The sequence below is a fragment of the Eleginops maclovinus genome, chromosome 8, assembly GCF_036324505.1.
Source record: "Eleginops maclovinus isolate JMC-PN-2008 ecotype Puerto Natales chromosome 8, JC_Emac_rtc_rv5, whole genome shotgun sequence".
Classification (NCBI taxonomy): Eukaryota; Metazoa; Chordata; class Actinopteri; order Perciformes; family Eleginopidae; genus Eleginops; species Eleginops maclovinus.
The window spans coordinates 15,664,485-15,685,612 of NC_086356.1; the positions used below are offsets into that span (position 1 = coordinate 15,664,485).

The 21,128-nt window shown below is 42.0% G+C and overlaps 1 protein-coding gene across 3 annotated transcripts; it reads right to left on the reverse strand.

Annotated features, from left to right (window-relative positions):
• Nucleotides 1-125: 125 nt before the first annotated feature.
• sec31a (SEC31 homolog A, COPII coat complex component) lies at nucleotides 126-20,249 on the reverse strand. 3 transcript variants are annotated; one of them, XM_063889653.1, is made up of 28 exons: nucleotides 20,043-20,249; nucleotides 17,436-17,515; nucleotides 16,635-16,758; nucleotides 16,350-16,548; nucleotides 16,150-16,245; nucleotides 15,569-15,709; nucleotides 15,296-15,438; nucleotides 15,101-15,200; nucleotides 14,828-14,989; nucleotides 14,493-14,645; nucleotides 14,171-14,401; nucleotides 14,003-14,077; nucleotides 13,855-13,896; nucleotides 12,406-13,224; nucleotides 11,797-12,043; nucleotides 9,258-9,436; nucleotides 8,574-8,700; nucleotides 8,306-8,451; nucleotides 7,562-7,735; nucleotides 6,924-7,196; nucleotides 6,096-6,197; nucleotides 5,229-5,331; nucleotides 4,170-4,499; nucleotides 3,225-3,280; nucleotides 2,874-3,128; nucleotides 2,673-2,792; nucleotides 2,514-2,585; nucleotides 126-1,720 (listed from the first exon to the last, which is right to left on the reverse strand). In XM_063889653.1, exons 2-28 carry the CDS (start codon nucleotides 17,512-17,514, stop codon nucleotides 1,541-1,543), a joined length of 4,728 nt encoding a protein of 1,575 aa, XP_063745723.1. In that variant the 5' UTR covers nucleotide 17,515; nucleotides 20,043-20,249; the 3' UTR covers nucleotides 126-1,540. The 3 variants fall into 3 exon arrangements, with proteins under 3 accessions (XP_063745723.1, XP_063745724.1, XP_063745726.1); XM_063889654.1 differs by lacking the exon at nucleotides 6,096-6,197; XM_063889656.1 differs by lacking the exon at nucleotides 4,170-4,499.
• Between the last annotated feature and the right edge of the window lie 879 nt (nucleotides 20,250-21,128).

The window sequence follows — 21,128 nt, forward strand, 5'->3', positions numbered from 1 at the left end:
GAAACATGCTTTACAATCAAATAAATCCTGAGATTTCAGAAAATTGAGTAGGTCTTGTCTTAAAATCACAAATATTTGATATAATGTATTTTAAATAAAGAAACTAAATTCAAAACAAAACAACATCATATTGTAAATAAATACTATTTATTGAAAATATTGCATGTAGTCAATCTTAAACAAAGACTTGTTTTCCTTTATTAACAACATAAACTGAGGTTGACCCCTCAGACTGGAGCCCTCATCATAGTTGGAATGAAAATCAAGTACAAGTCTCTTTCCAGTTTCCTTCTCTGGTCTAATTAATGAGCCGTTAATTATCTCCAAAGCCATTAAAGAAGACAGTTAGCGTTTGTTTAAGCATGCATACTTTAAATTTCCATAAAAGCAAAGTCTCTTTAAAAAAAAAAAGGTCATTGCACTCTGCTGAGCCTCATGATTACACTGAAAAAAACTAAAACATGAATTAAACATTTAAACATCCAAAAATGGGGATTTGCATTGCTTTGCAGTGACATATCCCACACCGACAATATCTTGGTCCAATGTGTTGTATGTAGTGACACCAGTGGTGAAAGTAAGATAGTATAAGCAGGGGATTAAAGTTCTAACTAAAGTCATGTTAGGTACCTTAAAAACAATTCAGATTTAAATGCCTCTACAGTTGGAATACTGGCTTTTAAATCAATCTAATGCCGTTTCGTACTACTAATATTTAATCCACCTTGTCATCTGCAGATCAGTTGCAAAATGCATGTGCACATTTATGTTAAACAAAGCAACATTTTGTTCATAAAATCTATGTTTTAATGGATTATAAAGGTATCTGAGCATTATTGTAGTGCACAAATATAGTAAGACAATAAAAGATGAACAAATATGTTAAATTGATTGCTGTGTGTTGATCGCACGGATGAAAGCATGTTTCCCTTCTATATCAGCAGCAGTCTGCTGTAAATGCCAAATTCATTCAAATTTTCCTTGAAATAGACTACTTTTTATTTCAAACATCTCAAGACAATTAAATTTAAAAATGCCTTTAAATTTCGAGTTGCCGCTTTTCACACTTTAAATGTAATATTTATTTTCACATCTACTGTTATAAAGCTCGGCCTTCCTTATATTTTGATGGTTATTAAAGATTTCTCATTTGTAATGCTAATTGCATATTTATTATATTCTAAAGTCAATTTATTTTGCCACAAGTTTATATTTAAAGCTAGTGTCATTTTTTAGAATGTTGGTAGATTACGGTAGAATTTGAATTGAACTAGTGTCCATCCCTTTATATATTGTGAGTATTTGTTTGCACAGGACTCAGAATTTACTTTCACCACTGAGCGCGACTGATAGCATGGCTTGTGTTTGAGTTGTGTCAGAAAACATGAATGGCACATAGAAGAACATGACTTCCATATAACTCTCTCCCAACTCTTCCATCATTTGCACTGTGAGTCATCCTGGAGCTCCCTGTGACACGAGCCCGGCCCCTCTCTCTTCATTTTGCACGGGTCAAAGACTCGGAGGAGTTTCTGCCCCATCACACCCCTAGTTTGTTGGCTTGCGTCAGCACCACCTTGAGCACGGGCATGAACGCCGACGTCTCGCTGAAGTTGCTGTTACTGACTATGTGTGTGTGGATGTTGAGGCCCTCCTGGTAGGATCGGGACTCTACACTCCGGGCGATGTTATGAAGTCCTCCAACAATGGCGGGAGAAAGCTGCAGAGAAGGAGAAGAGCAGGAAGTGGTGGTGGTGAGAAGCATCGTGTGTAAAGTTTCTCAGTTACAGTTATCAAGCAGGATATATCAATCGATCTGTCAAACTATCCTAATATTTATTAGGATCTTGGGCCTCATGCAACAACATTTCAGTGTATCTCTCCTAAACATTTCTTCAGATGCTTTAGAGATTGTTTCTATAGGTGTTACAAGACAAATTCACTAAACCCTGTAATACTGCAAATATTGCACAGATTGAGCTAGATTTTTAGCTCTGAATAAATCCCATTAGTCTCATTTAATAATACCTAATTTCTTCCGGTTGGAAATTTGTTGTTGTGTATTTTAAGGAAGGTCATGGTGTCCTATATATAGCCAGGATGATCGACAATCTGGCTCTTGGACGATTGTTAAGATTTATGGCTCGACAGAAATTTCGGTTGGCTGTTTGCGTTTTTATCCACTCCAATATCTCTCGTTTCTGCTGTTAAAAGATCGGTTCCTAACTGTAGGGAGCTTGTTGGAATAATTACTTAAGTAGTACATTGTGGCATGAAACTGTGGTCTTGAATCAAACCGTGATGTGAATTAAAACTGAAATCTGCTGCAGAACAGAAATCTGTTTGTCTTCATCTATCCATCTGCAGCGCAATAAGGCTGTTTGATATTGTGACTGGAAGTGTTCTTGGATCAAGCTGCTCAAAATTGACCTTTTTTTGTCATTGTCATTTTAAGGATTATTGTTATTATTCTCTGTCATACAGCAAGAGATGAAGCCCAGAAGAATACTCACTGTCTGCTCTCGGAGTTTATCGTAGAGCGCTTCCAGACGTTTGTTGGCATCATCGAGCTTCCTCTTAGTTTGCTGTGAAAAGATGAGGAATGATTACAAATCTAATCACTTTGGGATGTAGGGAAGAATGAAATTGTTAACCCTGTCAGATTGACTCACAGGGTCCATAGCCACAGCCAGGCATTTCTGGATGAGCCCCTCAAAGGTGGTCTTCAGGATCATGTGCTCATCAGGGATGGGCTTCTTCATGATCTTCTCAGCAGGGATGGACTGCAGAGGCTAAACATTAAAAGAATAGAAGTCAAGTCTTCAACTGACCTTTGAGATGAGTTATCTTTATATTCTGCGGCAGAGCTGTACCTGTATAACATCTCCAGTAGGGGCTCCTGGGGCCCCCTCCATACTGGTCTTAGGCATCGCAGGGTTCATGGGTTGAGGGGAGAACTGCTGATGCTGCTGCTGCATGCCTGAGTACGGGACCTGGGCACCGTGCTGGCCCTGACCCATAACCTGAGGGGCCCCAGATGAAACTGGCTGAGCCTGGGGGTCAGTGCCCAGAGGAGCCATGATGGGAGCAGTGATGGGGGTAGGAGGGGTGTAGTTTGTTGGATTCGACTGAAAGATGACAAACACGTTTTATTCATATATTTATAAACTGAGTACTGTCTGTACTGACAGGCTGCAGTTACACGCTTCGATCAGCAGGCTTACCTTCTTCCTTGAGGCTCTGTTCAGGGCCGGAGGGTCATTCCAGCCGTTCTGAGGACCTACAGAAAGAAACCCTAATCATTCACACTAACAGTGCACAGTCTAGTTTATGTTTTAAAATGCTTTAGTTTATACCTCTGATGTCTGCACACTTAATACAAAAATACAGCTGTTCGTTTATAATTCAGACTATTATTAGGGAAGCTTTCATCTGTTCAAAGGTTCACTGCATCCAGTCCTAATGCAAAGCTAAGCTACCTAGCAGCAGTTAAACATTTTAAACGCCAAAAAGCTTTTTTTTTTTTACTTTCAAAATAAAAATGTGAATTTCTATTAAAAAAATTATATTATTAATTATATTATATTGATTTGTCTATTAAATAGACAATACAAATATTAATATGTGTTGTTTGATAACTAATTTATACATTTAAAAAAAGATATTATGATAAAATGCTGTTAGTCTAATATTCTTCTGGTGGCACATTCCAGGCTTCTTAATGGGGTTAGTTGATTTAGTTTATGCATTATGGTATTTTGCTGTGTATGCACGTACTACAACCAGTATTAACTATGTATTTTACTCTTAATGCACCGCTGTCTCGCACAGCTTTGTATTTTAATACATTACTGTTTTTAAAGCTGCTGCACTGTTTTATGTGCTAGATTATATGTAGGTATTACTTGAAAGGCTTTTTAAAAATATATTTGCAATAACATTGTTGGGGAGTCTGAGACCGAAGCATTCAGCTTCCTTACTTCCCTGCAATTATTGTGCACAAACTAAATTCTGTCTTGTATCTTAAAAAGTTGGGTTGGACATGGTGTTGAAGCTGAACTGATATTGAAAGTTAAAAAGAAGAGCTACAGTTGTCCTTGAACACACAGTGGGTGAGTTTGTGAGTTGGCTGGAGCCATGCCGACCTGAGGCGGGGGTCAGCTGTGTACCTGAGACTCCGCCCTGTTGAAGAGGCGGAGGAGGAGGCATGTACGACACAGGAGATCCTGGCCCGCCATGCTGGAAAGGCGCCCCGGAGGTTGGAGGAGCGGCAAAGGAGGAAGAGGAGGATGGATAGAAAGGAGGATATGAGGAAGAAGAGGAGGACGGGCACTGGCTGATGGGAGGAGGTCCGGGATAGACCGGAGATGTGGGCTGTGTGTAGTGAGAGAGAAAGCCGGCGGGCTCTGCAGGAGGAGCAGCAGCAGAGGAATACTGCAGAGGCTGATAGACAGGTGCCCCCCCAGCTCCAGGCTGGTACTGGTTGACCTGGGAGTAGGCTGGGAATCACACAGGATACAACACATGCTGTTAGTGAACCACTAACACTGTTGCATGCCTTACTAACTGTTTCATGCAACAGGGCGGAGGTGTAGTTACACAATGAGTTAGAGTACAGAGCATGCTAACAAAGCTAAAGATTAGCTTGTAGGTTACAAAAGACTCAACAGGCAAAGAAATTCAAATACATGAAACGTTTATCACTCTCATCTTCTGTTAGTGATCGACAACCACAGCTTAGAAGAGATTCAAACATTTCAAAAAGGAAATGCTTGTCAGTGTTTTAGAAAAGGACAGAGATGCTCTTGTTGCAGCCCCGTCCCCCCCCAATCAGATATTTACACTTTCTAATTGTCGTTACCAGAGAGAAAGTTGTGTAACGGGTGTAACGTTTTGCAACTTTACCAAAGAAAAATAGGAAGCATCTTTATGTCTCTCACATGTTGCTAAGTCCAGGCCATTAAAGATGCATTCAAACCTCACATGGTTGATTTGGTTTGCAATTATTTTGACTTGTTATGGCTGTTGTTTAAGCTGTTAGTCAAGTTATAATGCAGAATTAAAAACTGAAAGTGAGTTTTCTTAATGCTAAAGTTTGATTGCTGGTTTGAATCATTGAGTTACCCTTGTTGAGTTTTAAATCACATGTGTGTAAGGGACCGAAATCATCTGGTAACATTTTGGAAAAGATGCTGGTCTCTCCTTCCTCAAATATGTTAAACACTTACGCTGGTACTGATGGGAGTACATGTAAGCAGGAGTGGAGGAGACAGGAGGTTGAGCGTCTGTGCCGGGGGGCGGCATCCCGTACATTTGGTTTGAAGGCTCCACCTGCGAAAATACATAAAGAAATCTGAAACAAAAAAAACCAAAAGAAAGGGAACTATCCACTGAGAACAGTCTCCGTGTGCTAGTACAGAAGAAGAAGCCGACTGTCCAAGATTATTTAACATTTCAAAATATCACCGCCACCTCTACAAGTTACATCAAAATGCTGATGATTTGATAAAGCATCAGTAATACTATCACTAATAGGGTAGTTATAATAATATGAATGTACGTTTTCAGAGAAGTATTACTTTGGTAAAAGAGATCAGTATCAATGCTCATCGTTGGATGTAAAAGAGAGAGAAGAAATAAAGGATTTCGGCCTCAAGCTTGGTCAATCCTTTGGTCAATGCTCTCAGATATGTTTTATATAAGGATGAGCTCAGCACAACCGACTGTAAAAACAAGCTAAAAATAAGAGTGGTGTTGTAATACACGGCAAATAGTCCCGTGTCAAATGCTCTTCTGTGAGGGAGGAAAATCAAAGATGTGCATTCAGGAGCAGCATGCATGTCAGTGATTGTGTTGTCTGTACAGGAGAATCCCTTTGGAGGGCAACCAGAGACACAAATGAGAGAATGAGTGGAGCATGAACCACAGGAGTCTCCACAGGAAGTGAGTGAGCCAAGGGAAGAAGCACCACCACAGAAAAACACAGCATATCAGGGATTGATCTAATCGACTGTTAGTATGAGGGAAGTCTGTGTGCAACAACATCTGTAAACATCAGTGTGTGTGTGTGTGTGTGTGTGTGTGTGTGTGTGTACCTGCTGCTCTGAGGCCCTGCCTATTTGAGGAGGAGGAGGGTGATGGGGGAGGGCTGTGGGAGTTTGGTTACTCCAGGAAGTGACAGTAGAGGCAGCCCTCACCTGAAGCACACAGAGACACACGGCACACACCAATGATGGCCCAGCATGGGGAGGGAGAGGGGGGGGGGGTGCACCACATCCACACACATTACACAAGAGCCAGGGTTCAAATTACAGGAACAATACTCCCCCCAGCACCCACCCCACAATAGTCCAATTATTCAGTAACAATTCACAATTATGTTTTACAAATAGCATGTGATTTAAACCCTGGCAAGAATGGAAATTCAGTAAATGAAATGACATCAACACAACAGCATGGACACTTCACCGGGCGGCTAGTCAGTACGTAAAAGGGATGAGGTTTGATCGCATTTTATCAAATTAAAATCCAGGACATAATCTACTTAAATGTGAATCCTCTTACTAGTGTTACAAAGTGATGCGTCTGTTCACTGAAATACAATCTTTGTCTAAACACAGCTGCAGAGAGCAAATTAAACACAGAATATTATTATATATTAGTCTATTATCTGAAGCTGACATTTGTTTTTTTAATTCAGTTATTAAAATATGAGACTAGGCTAGGCTGAACATTAATATATCAACCATCCCTAGTGTGTAACCTGTAGATGTTGATGTCCAGGAAAAAGGAAACCAGTCTGTGTGAATCCTGCGGTCTTACAATAGAACCTTTTAAAACACTAGACTTCAGGTTTCACACAGATTCTGGTTCATGAGCAAAATCTCAAAGTGAAGGAACTTGTGAAACTCAGAGGGACGTACCGGCTGGTAATACTGCGGCTGTGCTGGGGCAGAGGCAGCAGGCGTAGGCAAGGCTATAGGAGGGGCTGCTGCACGGGGCTGAGGCACCATGGCGGGCTGGATCGGGGTAAACGTAGGGCGGGGCAGCGCGGGCTGAGGCTGAGTCGGGGCCGGAGGCTGGGGCTGAACTTTCTGCGTTTGTACGGGAGCTGCTGGAGCTGCAGCAGCTGCAGGAGCCGCTGCCTGCTGCCCCAGAGCCCGACTGAGACGGTCCCGAAGCTGCTGCACGGACACCTGTATGGTCCAAAGGGGAAAGGGAGATTTAGAAGATTAGTCAAATTGTTTGCAATTGACTAAAGGCGTCTCTAGCTGAGACATAGGAAGAATTAAACACAAGAATAAAGAACAGTGGAATAGTGATCTTGTTTGTCAAAGTCAAATCGATCGTTTCTCATGCATATTACCAGCTGATAGAGATGTGTATGTTTTTCCCGTCATATCAAAGACCCAAAATGACCACTGTAAACGGACCACTTCATGAGCTCAATAGTTAAACAGCCTTAGTATAGGAAATAATCTGAGCTTTTTGATTGATACAAGTGGTTTCACGTGTACATGATTTTATAAATAGCTGGCGCAGCCCCCTCCTGTGTTCATACCTGGTTGGTGTTGTCGGGCAGGTAGGTGATGGCGGTGGACAGACTGCCCTGGGAGGCCAGCAGGTTTGCATACTGACTCAGCTTCTCAGCCAGCAGGATGCCAATAGCAGCGGGACCAGAACGCTGAGTCTGCTCCACGGCACGACGCAACACCACCACCTTCTCCACCAAGTCCTGAGGGAAGGAAACACAGACCCCATTAAAACAACAATCTTTAGATTCAAGCTGCGTACACAGACCTTATTTTGGTTACTTGGAGAAACACAGTAACTTGAAAAAACAAAATCTGTCTACTCCACTGTTGCACAATACTAAGATATGATCACCTCATAAAGTTTTATGTGGGTTATTGACACATCGAGGGGAAAGAGACTAACATAAGCATTCATTTGGTGACAGGTTTACTCTGCTTTTTGTTCTTTTTATGTCCCTTTCCTCGGCTCTACAGAGTCTTTAGCAACTTTTATACCACTTTTTTGTCGTTAGGCCCACAACCTGAACGTTTTAGTTCACTGCTCTCATTACAGCAGGCCTGGGTTTTTATAAAGCAGACTGCCAAAGTTAGAGACCAACTTATGATCATAGTGGAATATTGAGAAGCAAAAGAGCCCTATCCTATCCTCACGAGTTCTTATACAAAGAAAACTAAGCTAATAAAGAGAATATTTGACAATGCAATTGTGGAGATGCCGCCCTTAAGTGCCCAAATAAATCAGTGTTTGTAGGTTTCAGTTAGAGACACACCTGGAGGGAGAGTGGACAGTGCCCATTTTGTGACTTGGTCCAGCATGACACAAGTTTCTCCACATTTCCAGCACAGATGTAACACAGACAGGCCTGCGCCTGCAGTTGGGCATCTTCTCCGGCCTCCAGTCTGTCCCCGAGAAGGTCTGACAAGCAATACACTTCAGTTAAAGAGCACACATTAACAGCTCATAGGCAAAGATGAAAAACATTTATGAGTTCTAGTGTGGTTCCTCAAACAGTAATATGCATGTATCCTTAAACTCACCGCAGAGGGAAGAGAATTTCTCTGGCTCAGCGTAGGTCATGACGGCAGCCAGAGCCTCCTTCCAGTTCTGCAGCTCACAGGTGTTCAGGATGTCGTGCCAGTCCTTCATCACCACTGCACTGATCAGCTGCACGACAGACACAGTGGTGGGATGAAACCAAGTAAACTTATTCCAGTATTATACTTTAGCAAGGTATAAGTACCTCAACTTGTACTGTTTATAATGAAAAGGCAATTTTCCAATTCTAATCCAGACATTATTCTTTTTACTCCAATTTATTATCTGAACGCTTTACAGGTTACAATTTTGTATCCCCTTCATGTTTAGTGAAGTGGTCTTTGATGATAAAAATACTCCAACTTCTTATCCTTATTATTTAAGACCCCTCTCCTATCAGTTGAAATATGCACCACCAGTACCCAACAGAATAACAGAGTTCAAATTAGAACAATATTGGACATCTACAGAATGCAACATGAATATAAATCCATATAAAATATAATATTTAAACAATGTGAGGGCAGATTTTACTGCTGAAGGAGTTCTTTTACCTTTGATTCTTCCAGTACATTTAGCTGATATTACTTCTATTTAAATGTAGTAGTGGAGTACGTCTGGATACTCCTTACACCGCTGGTTCTATCATCGATAATAAACTCCCTGTATAAAACCCTTGTTGTTACCTTGGTTATCTTGCTGTGTTTCTTCGTAAAGTACTTCTTCTGTGTTTTCTCTAAGAGGTCTGCTCCTCCGGCGATGGCCAGGATGATACTGTCTGCCATTCTATTGTCATGGAGACAGAGCTCCACAGCTCCCTCGAAGTCTCCGGTCAGCAGCGCCTGTGTGATCAGCCCGTCCACATCTAGCAGGAACAAAAAATAAAACATTTAGATTTTTTTTTTTCATATAGTTTTCTCTCTCTCTCTCTCTCCCTCTTCCTCTCCCCCTCTCTCTCTCTCTCTCTCCCTCCCTCTCCCTCTCTCCCTCTCGCTCTATCTCTCTCGCTCTCTCTCCCTCTCCCTCTCTCTCTCTCTGAACGTGATATTGTGTCAAATCTGCTGCAAAAGGAGAGATCCCACTTTCATCCAGAACATTTCCAGTGATGATCTACAAGTTAGGAAGACAGGGATCACGCCACCCACGGATATGTTCCTTCTTGTGGAAGTCGGATTTAAAAGAAAGCAGTCTATGGCTACAACCTGGAAAAAAATACTTCTGCTTTTATTTTCATGTATTTTTAATCACTTGATCTGTTTCCCACAGGATCCAGGAAGTGTAGGAATGTACAGTATGTATATGTGTGTGTGTGTGTGTGTGTGTGTGTGTGTGTGTGTGTGTGTGTGTGTGTGTGTGTGTGTGTGTGTGTGTGTGTGTGTGTGTGTGTATGTATATACAGTGGGGCAAAACAGAATTTAGTCAGCCACCAATTGTGCAAGTTCTCCCATTTAAAAAGATGAGAGAGGCCTGTAATTTTTATCATAGGTATACCTCAACTATGAGAGACAGAATGAGGAAAGAAATCCAGAAAATCACATTGTAGGATTTTTAAATAATTTATTTTCCAATTATTGTGGAAAATAAGTATTTGGTCAAAAACAAAAGTTCATCTCAATACTTTGTTATATACCCTTTGTTGGCAATGACAGAGGTCAAACGTTTTCTGTAAGTCTTCACAAGGTTTTCACACACTGTTGCTGGTATTTTGGCCCATTCCTCCATGCAGATCTCCTCTAAAGCAGTGATGTTTTGGGGCTGTCGCTGGGCAACACGGACTTTCAACTCCCTCCAAAGATTTTCTATGGGGTTGAGATCTGGAGACTGGCTAGGCCACTCCAGGACCTTGAAATGCTTCTTACGAAGCCACTCCTTCGTTGCCCTGGCGGTGTGTTTGGGATCATTGTCATGCTGAAAGACCCAGCCACGCTTCATCTTCAGTGCCCTTGCTGATGGAAGGAGGTTTTCACTCAAAATCTCACGATACATGGCCCCATTCATTCTTTCCTTTACACGGATCAGTCGTCCTGGTCCCTTTGCAGAAAAACAGCCCCAAAGCATGATGTTTCCACCCCCATGCTTCACAGTAGGTATGGTGTTCTTTGGATGCAACTCTGCATTCTTTCTCCTCCAAACACGACGAGTTGAGTTTTTACCAAAAAGTTCTATTTTGGTTTCATCTGACCATATGACATTCTCCCAATCCTCTTCTGGATCATCCAAATGCCCTCTAGCAAACTTCAGACGGGCCTGGACATGTACTGGCTTAAGCAGGGGGACACGTCTGGAACTGCAGGATTTAAGTCCCTGGCGGCGTAGTGTGTTACTGATGGTAGCCTCTGTTACTTTGGTCCCAGCTCTCTGCAAGTCATTCACTAGGTCCCCCCGTGTGGTTCTGGGATTTTTGCTCACCGTTCTTGTGATCATTTTGACCCCACGGGGTGAGATCTTGCGTGGAGCCCCAGATCGAGGGAGATTAGCAGTGGTCTTGTATGTCTTCCATTTTCTAATAATTGCTCCCACAGTTGTTTTCCTCACACCAAGCTGCTTACCTATTGCAGATTCAGTTTTCCCAGCCTGGTGCAGGTCTACAATTTTGTCTCTGGTCTCCTTTGACAGCTCTTTGGTCTTGGCCATAGTGGAGTTTGGAGTATGACTGTTTGAGGTTGTGGACAGGTGTCTTTTATACTGATAACGAGTTCAAAAAGGTGCCATTAATACAGGTAACGAGTGGAGGACAGAGGAGCCTCTTAAAGAAGAAGTTACAGGTCTGTGAGAGCCAGAAATCTTGCTTGTTTGTAGGTGACCAAATACTTATTTTACCGAGGAATTTACCAATTAAGTCATTAAAAATCCTACAATGTGATTTCCTGGATTGTTTCCCCCATTCTGTCTCTCATAGTTGAGGTATACCTATGATACAATTACAGGCCTCTCTCATCTTTTTAAATGGGAGAACTTGCACAATTGGTGGCTGACTAAATACTTTTTTGCCCCACTGTATGTGAGTGTGTGTGTGTGTGTGTGTGTGTGTGTGTGTGTGTGTGTATATGTGTGTGTGTGTATGTATGTATGTATGTATGTATGTATGTATGTATGTATGTATGTATGTATGTATGTATGTATGTATGTATGTATGTATGTATGTATGTATGTATGTACGTACGTATGTACGTATGTATGTATGCATGTACATAGTATGTAATGAACCATTGAAAGAGTTGTTACCTTGACCGATGCTGAGACTGACTCCTTCTGATTGGGCTGGAGTGTGAACTGGAGCAGGAGTGGGAGCAGGAGCTAGAACGGGAGCTGCATCTGGAATTGGAGATGGAGCCAGAGCAGGACCCTGAGTTGGAGCTGGATCTGGCACTAAAGCTGGGGCTGGAAACTCAACAGGCTCCTCAACGGGTTCCTCGACTGGAGCTAAGGTCTCAGCAGGACTGGGTTCCTCCTCCACTGGTGCTGCTGCCTCCTGAAACATGATGATATTGAATTAATTTTTTCATACTAAAGTGGTTTTTTTTGCGATGCTGTTGTGTTCAGATTCCATGATCTTTATTTACTGGTCGATCTCTTTTCTCTACCTCTTGCATTATATCAGCTGGCTTGCAGATGTTATCTTATCTAGATGGTTTCTATTCTTCATTCACCTTTAAGGAATGCTAGAAAAGTTTTCTTCCTAAATGAAATGTATCCCAGGATGACTATAAATATATAAAGACATTCCTTTAAGTTGTTAAAAATCCATGTGTTTACAATGTTTTTTCTTTTACTTCTGCCAATACAAGATGTCAAAAAACTGTATCTTTGAATCTGTGCAGGTATCACGGCTACCTCCTTGTCCCAAGGGATCTCCTCTTCCTCTGCTTCCTCCTCTAGGAGAACCTGGTCCATATTCTCTTCTGATTCGCAGGCAGGAGTGACTTCTAGATCTTCCGCTGGTGGCTGTTCAGTCTCAGGGTCAGGAGCGGAGTCTAGTTCCAGCGTGGCTGCAGGCTCAAGGTTTGCTGCAGCGGCGATCATGTCAAAGGCCTCCAAGGGGTTGTCCACAGGCGGCACGACTGCAGCTGCGATCAGGTCGAAAGCGGCTTCAGGAGTGTCAGCAGGCGGCAACAGTGCAGCAGCATTTAGGTTAAAGGCTTGCTCTAAGTTGGCAGCAGTCGACAAAACTGCAGCAGCATTAACGTTGAACACTGCTTCAGGCGTGTCAGCAGGCTGCAACAACTCAGCAGCATTCATGTTAAAGGCTTGCTCTGCATTAGCGATCATGTCAAACGCTGCCTCTGGAGTTTCAGCAGGCGGCATGACTGTGGTGTCCGCTGGACGTACATCTGCCGCGGCGGCGATCATGTCGAACGCTGCCACTGGACTTTCAGCAGGTGGCATGATTGAGGCGGCAGGGGGGAGGACATCTGCAGCGGCTGCGATCATGTCAAAGGCTTCCTCTGGGTTGTCAACAGGCGGCAGAACTGCAGTGCCAGCTGGAGGCACGACTGCAGCAGCGATCATGTCAAAAGCTGCTTCTGGGTTGTCAATGGGCGGCAGGACTGCGGCAGCCGCAATGATGTCGAACGCTGCCTCGGGAGATTCAGCGGCAGGAATAAGGCTGAGGTCTGGTAAAGGCTGCAGGCTGACAGGGGCGGGAACCTCCACCTGAGCATGGAGGGAAGATATGGGTTCAAAGTCAGGGACTGTGATTGAACTTTTGACCTAGTGTATGAGCAGACTTAATATTTACACTTCAGAGAGGGAGATGTTTTGAGCAAACAGCCTTAATCTAAAGAAGTTGTCAAAAAGAAATGGACGAAGCAAAGCAGATTTAAGAAATAAAAAAGAAGCACATTCTCATTGTGCAAAGCTTCCCCAAAGTAGTTTCAATACAGAAGTAGAACTGATTGCTTCATCTATGAATACTTGCAACACTTTCTGAGGCAGAAACTACAGCCAAAAGATGTAGCACTCATTCTAGCAATAGTAGTCTGTTTGGTTGTGCTGTGAGTGAAAGAATGTGGATGGCACAGTAAGCAGGACAAATGGAGAGAATAGTGCCGTGTGGTAAAGGAAGATTTGGAAGCATTTCCACTGAGTGGGCAGGAACACAGGGACATTCTTTCCTATTGTTAACTGCATAAAATGCCTGTAATGTGCTTTTTAGGATCAACAGTAGCTGTTTTATCACACGTTTTTCAAGAATTGTTATTATTTTTAGAACCACAAGACATTCTATCCAAAAACATTAAGATATTCCTTTAAAAATCAACAGTGTGATCCTAACAAACATACCTGTGGAGGGTCAGCAGGCTTTTCCTCTAATGCTGCTGAAATCTGAAAACCAAAAAGGAGACATGTATCAGAGGATGTTCTAAAAGAAAATGACAAGTTGAAATATTCAGTAAACAGTGTCACACAGAAGCCTCAAAATACAGCTCACCTTTAAGGCGAGCTCCTCTTTGTTGTACCCAAGGAGTTCTAGGTACTTGCTGCGGATATCACTTTCAAAATTAGCCTGAAACCACACAAAGGTCACACAAACAAGTTGAAAAAGGAGAGCAGATGTACTGAAACTATTTATTTCCAAGTTTCATTCTGGATTTCATACCTTGAGGAAAGACCAAAGAGTCTTTTCAAACTCATTTTCAGCTCCCACGATCTTCTCCTGGCAGAACTCCACAAAGCTCCCTGCACTCAGCGTGGCCTGCAGCTGATCAGAGCGCTTCAGAAAAGCTGTTTCTGTGACGACCTGGCTGACATGTACGACGTGTGAGGAGCGCTGCTGAGGCTGCTGCGGGTTCGGCTTGCTGTTTTCCAACGATACCAGCTTACCTCCAAACTAGAAGTGAACAAGAGCCAGAAGCATGTCTCAGATGGTGAAGCAACGAAGCTAAATCCTGAATGTAGTTAGCGTAGGAGAGAGCACTCACCGCAAACGAGGCTCCTACAGGTCTGCGGATCCACTTGGGGGGCTTCTTCAGAGGGTTGATTGTCGTTGGAGGAGCAGGAGCCTGAGGCAGCTGCAGCGGGGGCAAAGTTTGCCCTGTGCCAAAAGGATCCATGTTCCCAAACGAGTTGCTAATCTGTAACAGAGACAAAAAGTTAATTTAGATGCAACAACAGGTGTGCTGAAAATGTAATTCACAGATGTTTAGTTATGTACAGATCTACGAAAAAGCTGCCCATTAAAAGTAACCAGCATGGAAACGGCAGAATTAAGAAATTGCTACACATAAAGTACATTACATTTCCTATCAATACACACCTGGTCAGCTCGTCTCTGGCTCTGCGCCGTGTTGGTTCCTCCCATGATGGAATAGATGTCGATGTGTCCGTCAAAGCTTGCGGCCGACAGCACTGCGGGGTTTCTGGGACACCACTGGATGTCGAAGCACCACGGACTGCTGGTGGGCAACTCGTACAGCACCTGAGGATTCAAGCACATCATTCCCTTACATGAGAGGGACAACAATGGGACAGGTTTTTTCTATGCTTGCTACTTTGATTGTGTTAATAAAACATTTATAGCAATGTTTACCTCTCCTGTGTTAGGGTTCCAGCACAGAATCCTGTTGTCTTTTCCGCAGCTCAGGAGCAGATCAGGATCAGCCAGACTCCAGGCGATGGATAGGACACCCCTGTTGGTAAGTCAATCAAGTAAGTCTTACAAATGGATATATTTTGAGAAATGAGAAAAGCTTTATGCTCTTTCCGCACCAACAGCAGCTTTTACCGTGTGTGATTCTCAAAAATCTTGAGAGGAGAGGAAGCAAAGCGTAAGTCCCACATCTGGATGACCGGCATTCGATCGTCTTCCGAGGACAAAACCAGCTGAGTGGCAACTTCTGGGTTCCAAGCCAGCCCGGAACAATGCATCTGAAAAAAAAAAGGAAATGCACATTAAATAAAGACAGTATAAATTAAGTGCAAAGCACCAAGCATTCTTGGAAAATTCTGCATTATTTTTGGTCCAAAGCTTCCTCTGAGGGCAGAAGGATCAACGTACTCTGTTGCTGTGGTCGCTGACTTTGATAATGAGGTCGTTCTTGCGGAGGTCCCATACTGAGGCTCGGCCACTCGGGCTGGCAGAGGCCAGGATGTGTTGGACCTGTCTGTTCCACGAAACACAGCTGATGTCCTCCAGAGGCTTTAAGACAAGAACATGAGCTCTATTTGTCAGATATACATTTATAAAAAACGAAATAGTCAATGGTCTAAACTGCTGCAACCTTTATTCAGCCACATTAAATGATGCAGATGCTTGATCAAGTAATTAGGGCTGCATAATATTTCCTTTCAGAATTGACACATAAGTCATATGAAAACAATTTGGCTACTAAATGAATGATGTTGAACCATCCTCCCAATGTCAGTTATTTTTCAATATGATAGACCCAGATAATCTTTTTAACTTAATAATGGTGAACTCTGATAAAAGAAATAAGTCAAATGACAAAACACAAACTTTCCTTAAAGATAAACTCAAAGGATTTCAAATTTTAACAGTGGAAAAAGACGGAGAGTGTATTATTGATATTTACAAATTAAAGAAGAAAACCCTTGTGAAATGTAGTTACTTAAACCAACCTGAGTTTTAGGTCCTGGTGTCATTGGAGAGCCAAAGTTATTCATGTCCCAGATATAGATTTCAGACTCATTCCCACCTGATGCAACCAGATTTGTCTGCAGCACAGAGGAAACAATTCAAAATGAGTCGCTGCATTTGGTTTTGAACTGATTGCATGCATGTAATAAATTCCCTGAAGCTGGAGTTAAATGGATCATACCTGGAAGGGGTTGACGTCGAGTCCTCTGACAGGCCCTGTATGCTTGTCACTCTCTGCAATGATGACGTTGGTCTCTCCAGCCATGATCTTAGCCGGGTCGTACAGAATGACGTTACCATTCTCGCCTCCGGCAACAAGGACCCCAGACGGGTTACCTTGGGAATCTATCCCATAGGGGCCCCATACCAGTTTGTGGTATCTGTGTCGGATGAAAAATGACAACATGTGTGATGACAGCGGCACTAAACTTTTTTAAAGCTGAGTTTAATTGGCAGCTTTTAATACCTGTGAGAGGAGACAAGGCTGCCACATGACTTCATGTCCAGAGATGGGTCTGACAAATCCAACTCGAAAAACTCCAGCGAGGCATTGGTGCTGAAGGAGGCATCCAGCTGCTGGGCTGATGTTCCTGCAGAAAGAGAAATCAGAAACTTTGGTGCATGCTGTGACTCATAATACATAATGTTGCCTTGATCATACTTCGGATCAGAAAGAGTCTAAAATGACACTCAAGATTACTTGAAGAGCTTACTAAGGAGTAAAGAATAAGACACATTCATTAAGAGACGTGTGCCTACTTATAGCAATTCATGAAATGATTACTAACTTGTCAACTCAAAGCCAGATAATCGGAGAGCTTACACCTTCTACACCTTCCATATAGTTATTTCTTTTAAAGGGAATCCATTAATTTGGTCAGTGATATGTTATTGTGCAAACACATGTTATTATATTGTTTCAAATGTGTATTTTATTCGTGAAGATACTTTAATATCTACTGCAGCAATTAAAGTTGAACTGGCAACAATTGAATTATTGTCATATATTCTATAACGAGAGATGAAGTAACAGCAAAATGGATATAATGGAAACAAAAAGAAAAAGTAAGTAAGTCAGCAGCAACATAAATATGAGGGTTCAAAAACATTTAGTGCAGAGAATGAAGATGGGTGAAAAGTGATTGAAACCTAAATGGATGGCAATGGAGGTGCATGCTCTGTGACTGATGGTTGTTTATGGCTTGAAGAGAAAAAAAAAGGAAAAAAGATCCTCTCAAAAATAAACATCATTGCTGCATGCTCATACCTGTTGCAAGGTAGATGGGGTGGTGCTGTGCAGGACTCCAGCTCTGGATGGCTGTGCGGTTAATCTCCTTAAGTTTCATCCTGAGAAAAAAAGGAACATTTGAAGGAACGTGCAGTAATTATCCCAGTATTGCTTAGTTTTCCCTCCAGTAGGCCTTTGCTGTCATCAAATCAATTAACAGAGCAGTGCATTAGTTACTCAAGAAAGATGCCTCTGTTATTGAATATACCATTATTGATATACAGTGGGGGAAAAAAGTATTTAGTCAGCCACCAATTGTGCAAGTTCTCCCATTTAAAAAGATGAGAGATGCCTGTAATTTTTATCATAGGTATACCTCAACTATGAGAGACAGAATGGGGGAAACAATCCAGGAAATCACATTGTAGGATTTGTAATGAATTAATTGGTAAATTCCTCGGTAAAATAAGTATTTGGTCACCTACAAACAAGCAAGATTTCTGGCTCTCACAGACCTGTAACTTCTTCTTTAAGAGGCTCCTCTGTCCTCCACTCGTTACCTGTATTAATGGCACCTTTTTGAACTCGTTATCAGTATAAAAGACACCTGTCCACAACCTCAAACAGTCATACCAAACTCCACTATGGCCAAGACCAAAGAGCTGTCAAAGGAGACCAGAGACAAAATTATACACCTGCACCAGGCTGGGAAAACTGAATCTGCAATAGGTAAGCAGCTTGGTGTGAAGAAATCAACTGTGGGAGCAATTATTAGAAAATGGAAGACATACAAGACCACTGCTAATCTCCCTCGATCTGGGGCTCGTGGGGGTCAAAATGATCACAAGAACGGTGAGCAAAAATCCCAGAACCACACGGGGGGACCCAGTGAATGACCTGCAGAGAGCTGGGACCAAAGTAACAGAGGCTACCATCAGTAACACACTACGCCGCCAGGGACTTAAATCCTGCAGTTCCAGATGTGTCCCCCTGCTTATGCCAGTACATGTCCAGGCCCGTCTGAAGTTTGCTAGAGGGGATTTGGATGATCCAGAAGAGGATTGGGAGAATGTCATATGGTCAGATGAAACCAAAATAGAACTTTTTGGTAAAAACTCAACTCGTCGTGTTTTGAGGAGAAAGAATGCAGAGTTGCATCCAAAGAACACCATACCTACTGTGAAGCATGGGGGTGGAAACATCATGCTTTGGGGCTGTTTTTCTGCAAAGGGACCAGGACGACTGATCCGTGTAAAGGAAAGAATGAATGGGGCCATGTATCGTGAGATTTTGAGTGAAAACCTTCTTCCATCAGCAAGGGCACTGAAGATGAAGCGTGGCTGGGTCTTTCAGCATGACAATGATCCCAAACACACCGCCAGGGCAACGAAGGAGTGGCTTCGTAAGAAGCATTTCAAGGTCCTGGAGTGGCCTAGCCAGTCTCCAGATCTCAACCCCATAGAAAATCTTTGGAGGTAGTTGAAAGTCCGTGTTGCCCAGCGACAGCCCCAAAACATCACTGCTTTAGAGGAGATCTGCATGGAGGAATGGGCCAAAATACCAGCAACAGTGTGTGAAAACCTTGTGAAGACTTACAGAAAACGTTTGACCTCTGTCATTGCTAACAAAGGGTATATAACAAAGTATTGAGATGAACTTTTGTTATCGACCAAATACTTATTTTCCACAATAATTTGAAAATAAATTCTTTAAAAATCCTACAATGTGATTTTCTGGATTTCTTTTCTCATTCTGTCTCTCGTAGTTGAGGTATACCTATGATAAAAATTACAGGCATCTCTCATCTTTTTAAATGGGAGAACTTGCACAATTGGTGGCTGACTAAATATTTTTTTGCCCCACTGTACATGGGGTGTGCATTATAATAGAAACACATCTTCCTAAATGACTGTGCAAAACAGTTTAAAAACTAAAAATACATTTAAAAATGTTCATGAAGATAGGATTTATTTACTGTTGTAGACCAAGACGTAAACTACATTTTAAGTCTTAGCTTGGTGTAAATATAAAGTTGCAACTGGGTGAAAGTATTTTGTTGAGATAACAATGTGAACCCTCCGTTAAAAGCTAGGAAGGGGGAAACCTGCATGTGACAGGTTTATTTAGTAAACCGTTTGTATTTATATTTGTATATAGTACATTGCCAGCATTCAGCCTCGCTGTAATGAATACAGTATTTACTGAATTATATCGAAGGCCTACTTTGACTGACACCAAGGAAGACCTTCGTATTTTTAAGCTATTTTGCAGCAATTATATTGCAAATGCTTTATGTAGCTCTGAAGAAACTTGGGAGCATGTCAGCGAACTTTTTCCATTCAAAGGTTAACAATAGAAAACAAAGTACACTACAAGCTAGCAGCAAGCTAACAGCTGATGGACCATTTAAAAGCTACACAGAAATGGCAATAACCAAGGAATAAACCATAAGAAGAAATGAGTGTCTAAATTAAAAACTGAATTGGCCGCAGAATAATGTCAGTTTTTAACATGCTTTACATGAACATGGTACAGCATGTCCTAAAGGCAACATTATCTCGCCTGCTAGCTGCCTGCAATACATAACAGTGGGAAGACAGTTATACACTAACACACAGATCTTATTACTTCACTAAGGCGGCTTACCTTCCTTTCTTTGCCCCCGTCTTACATGAACACACACATACAATAGTTGACAAACACTTCTACGACTGTAAAGGTTCCTCTCTCGGCTCGACTTGGATTAGGGGTTGTAATAACAGGAGAGGCTACCGGGTCCCGACTACAGACTCAAGACAGATTTCCACGTCCCCACTGGTCTCCATCAACGTGGCACTCAGCAACACTGCTGCCACGAAGAAGAACAACAACTTCCGGGGGACGTCTTCGCTGCTACCACGGCTAGCATGCTAAATATGCTACCGTAGTTTTACCAGAGGTTTTTTATTTATAAGTACTTATGGAACTTATTTGGATCAACATTGTCCTACAGTACTACCCCTGTTAGTATGCTAACGATGCTACCATAGAGAGACGCATATGTGTACCCATGCTAACTGTAGTTTTAATTCATTTACATTGCTACCCATGCTATCAGGCTAATCATGCTACCAGACATACATGCATATGAATAGCACTTCTAACTGGCATGCTAACGTTACTGTCAAGAAATCTTCTACCAAACTGTGCCAAATGAAATAGAACACAAGTAAATGCAGTTAGGTTAACCTATTTCAGAGGTGTTTTTGTTTTTTTAACATTTACTCATGGAGATATTTCATGCCATGATTAGTTTGAGTCACTAGTTTACTGATTTGTATTAGTTTTGCATTTAAGTCAATTGTTCATTTAAAAAAAGACCACATAAGAGTCATTTGGAAAGATACCCACTTCATTTTTCCAAGCACAACAATACATTCATTTTGTATATCTGATGATCAACACAAAAATGGTAAACAGCAGCTCCCCACAGATACCCCAAAAAACAACAACAAACAACAAATGTGCTTCACAATTTGTATTTATTTGGTAATGAATAATGTAAATGGGAAACAAAGACAAACCAATAAAGTGCTTTTGGTAAATGTAGATGTGTCAAGAAATCACTGAACTTGCTGCCACTTGAATAGGTCGACCCTGAAAGAACAATGGAGATACAGTATTATGGTTAGTTAGTTTAACACAGAATTAGCAAGGTTTTTAGAAAATGAATGCCAACACCCTCATTTTATA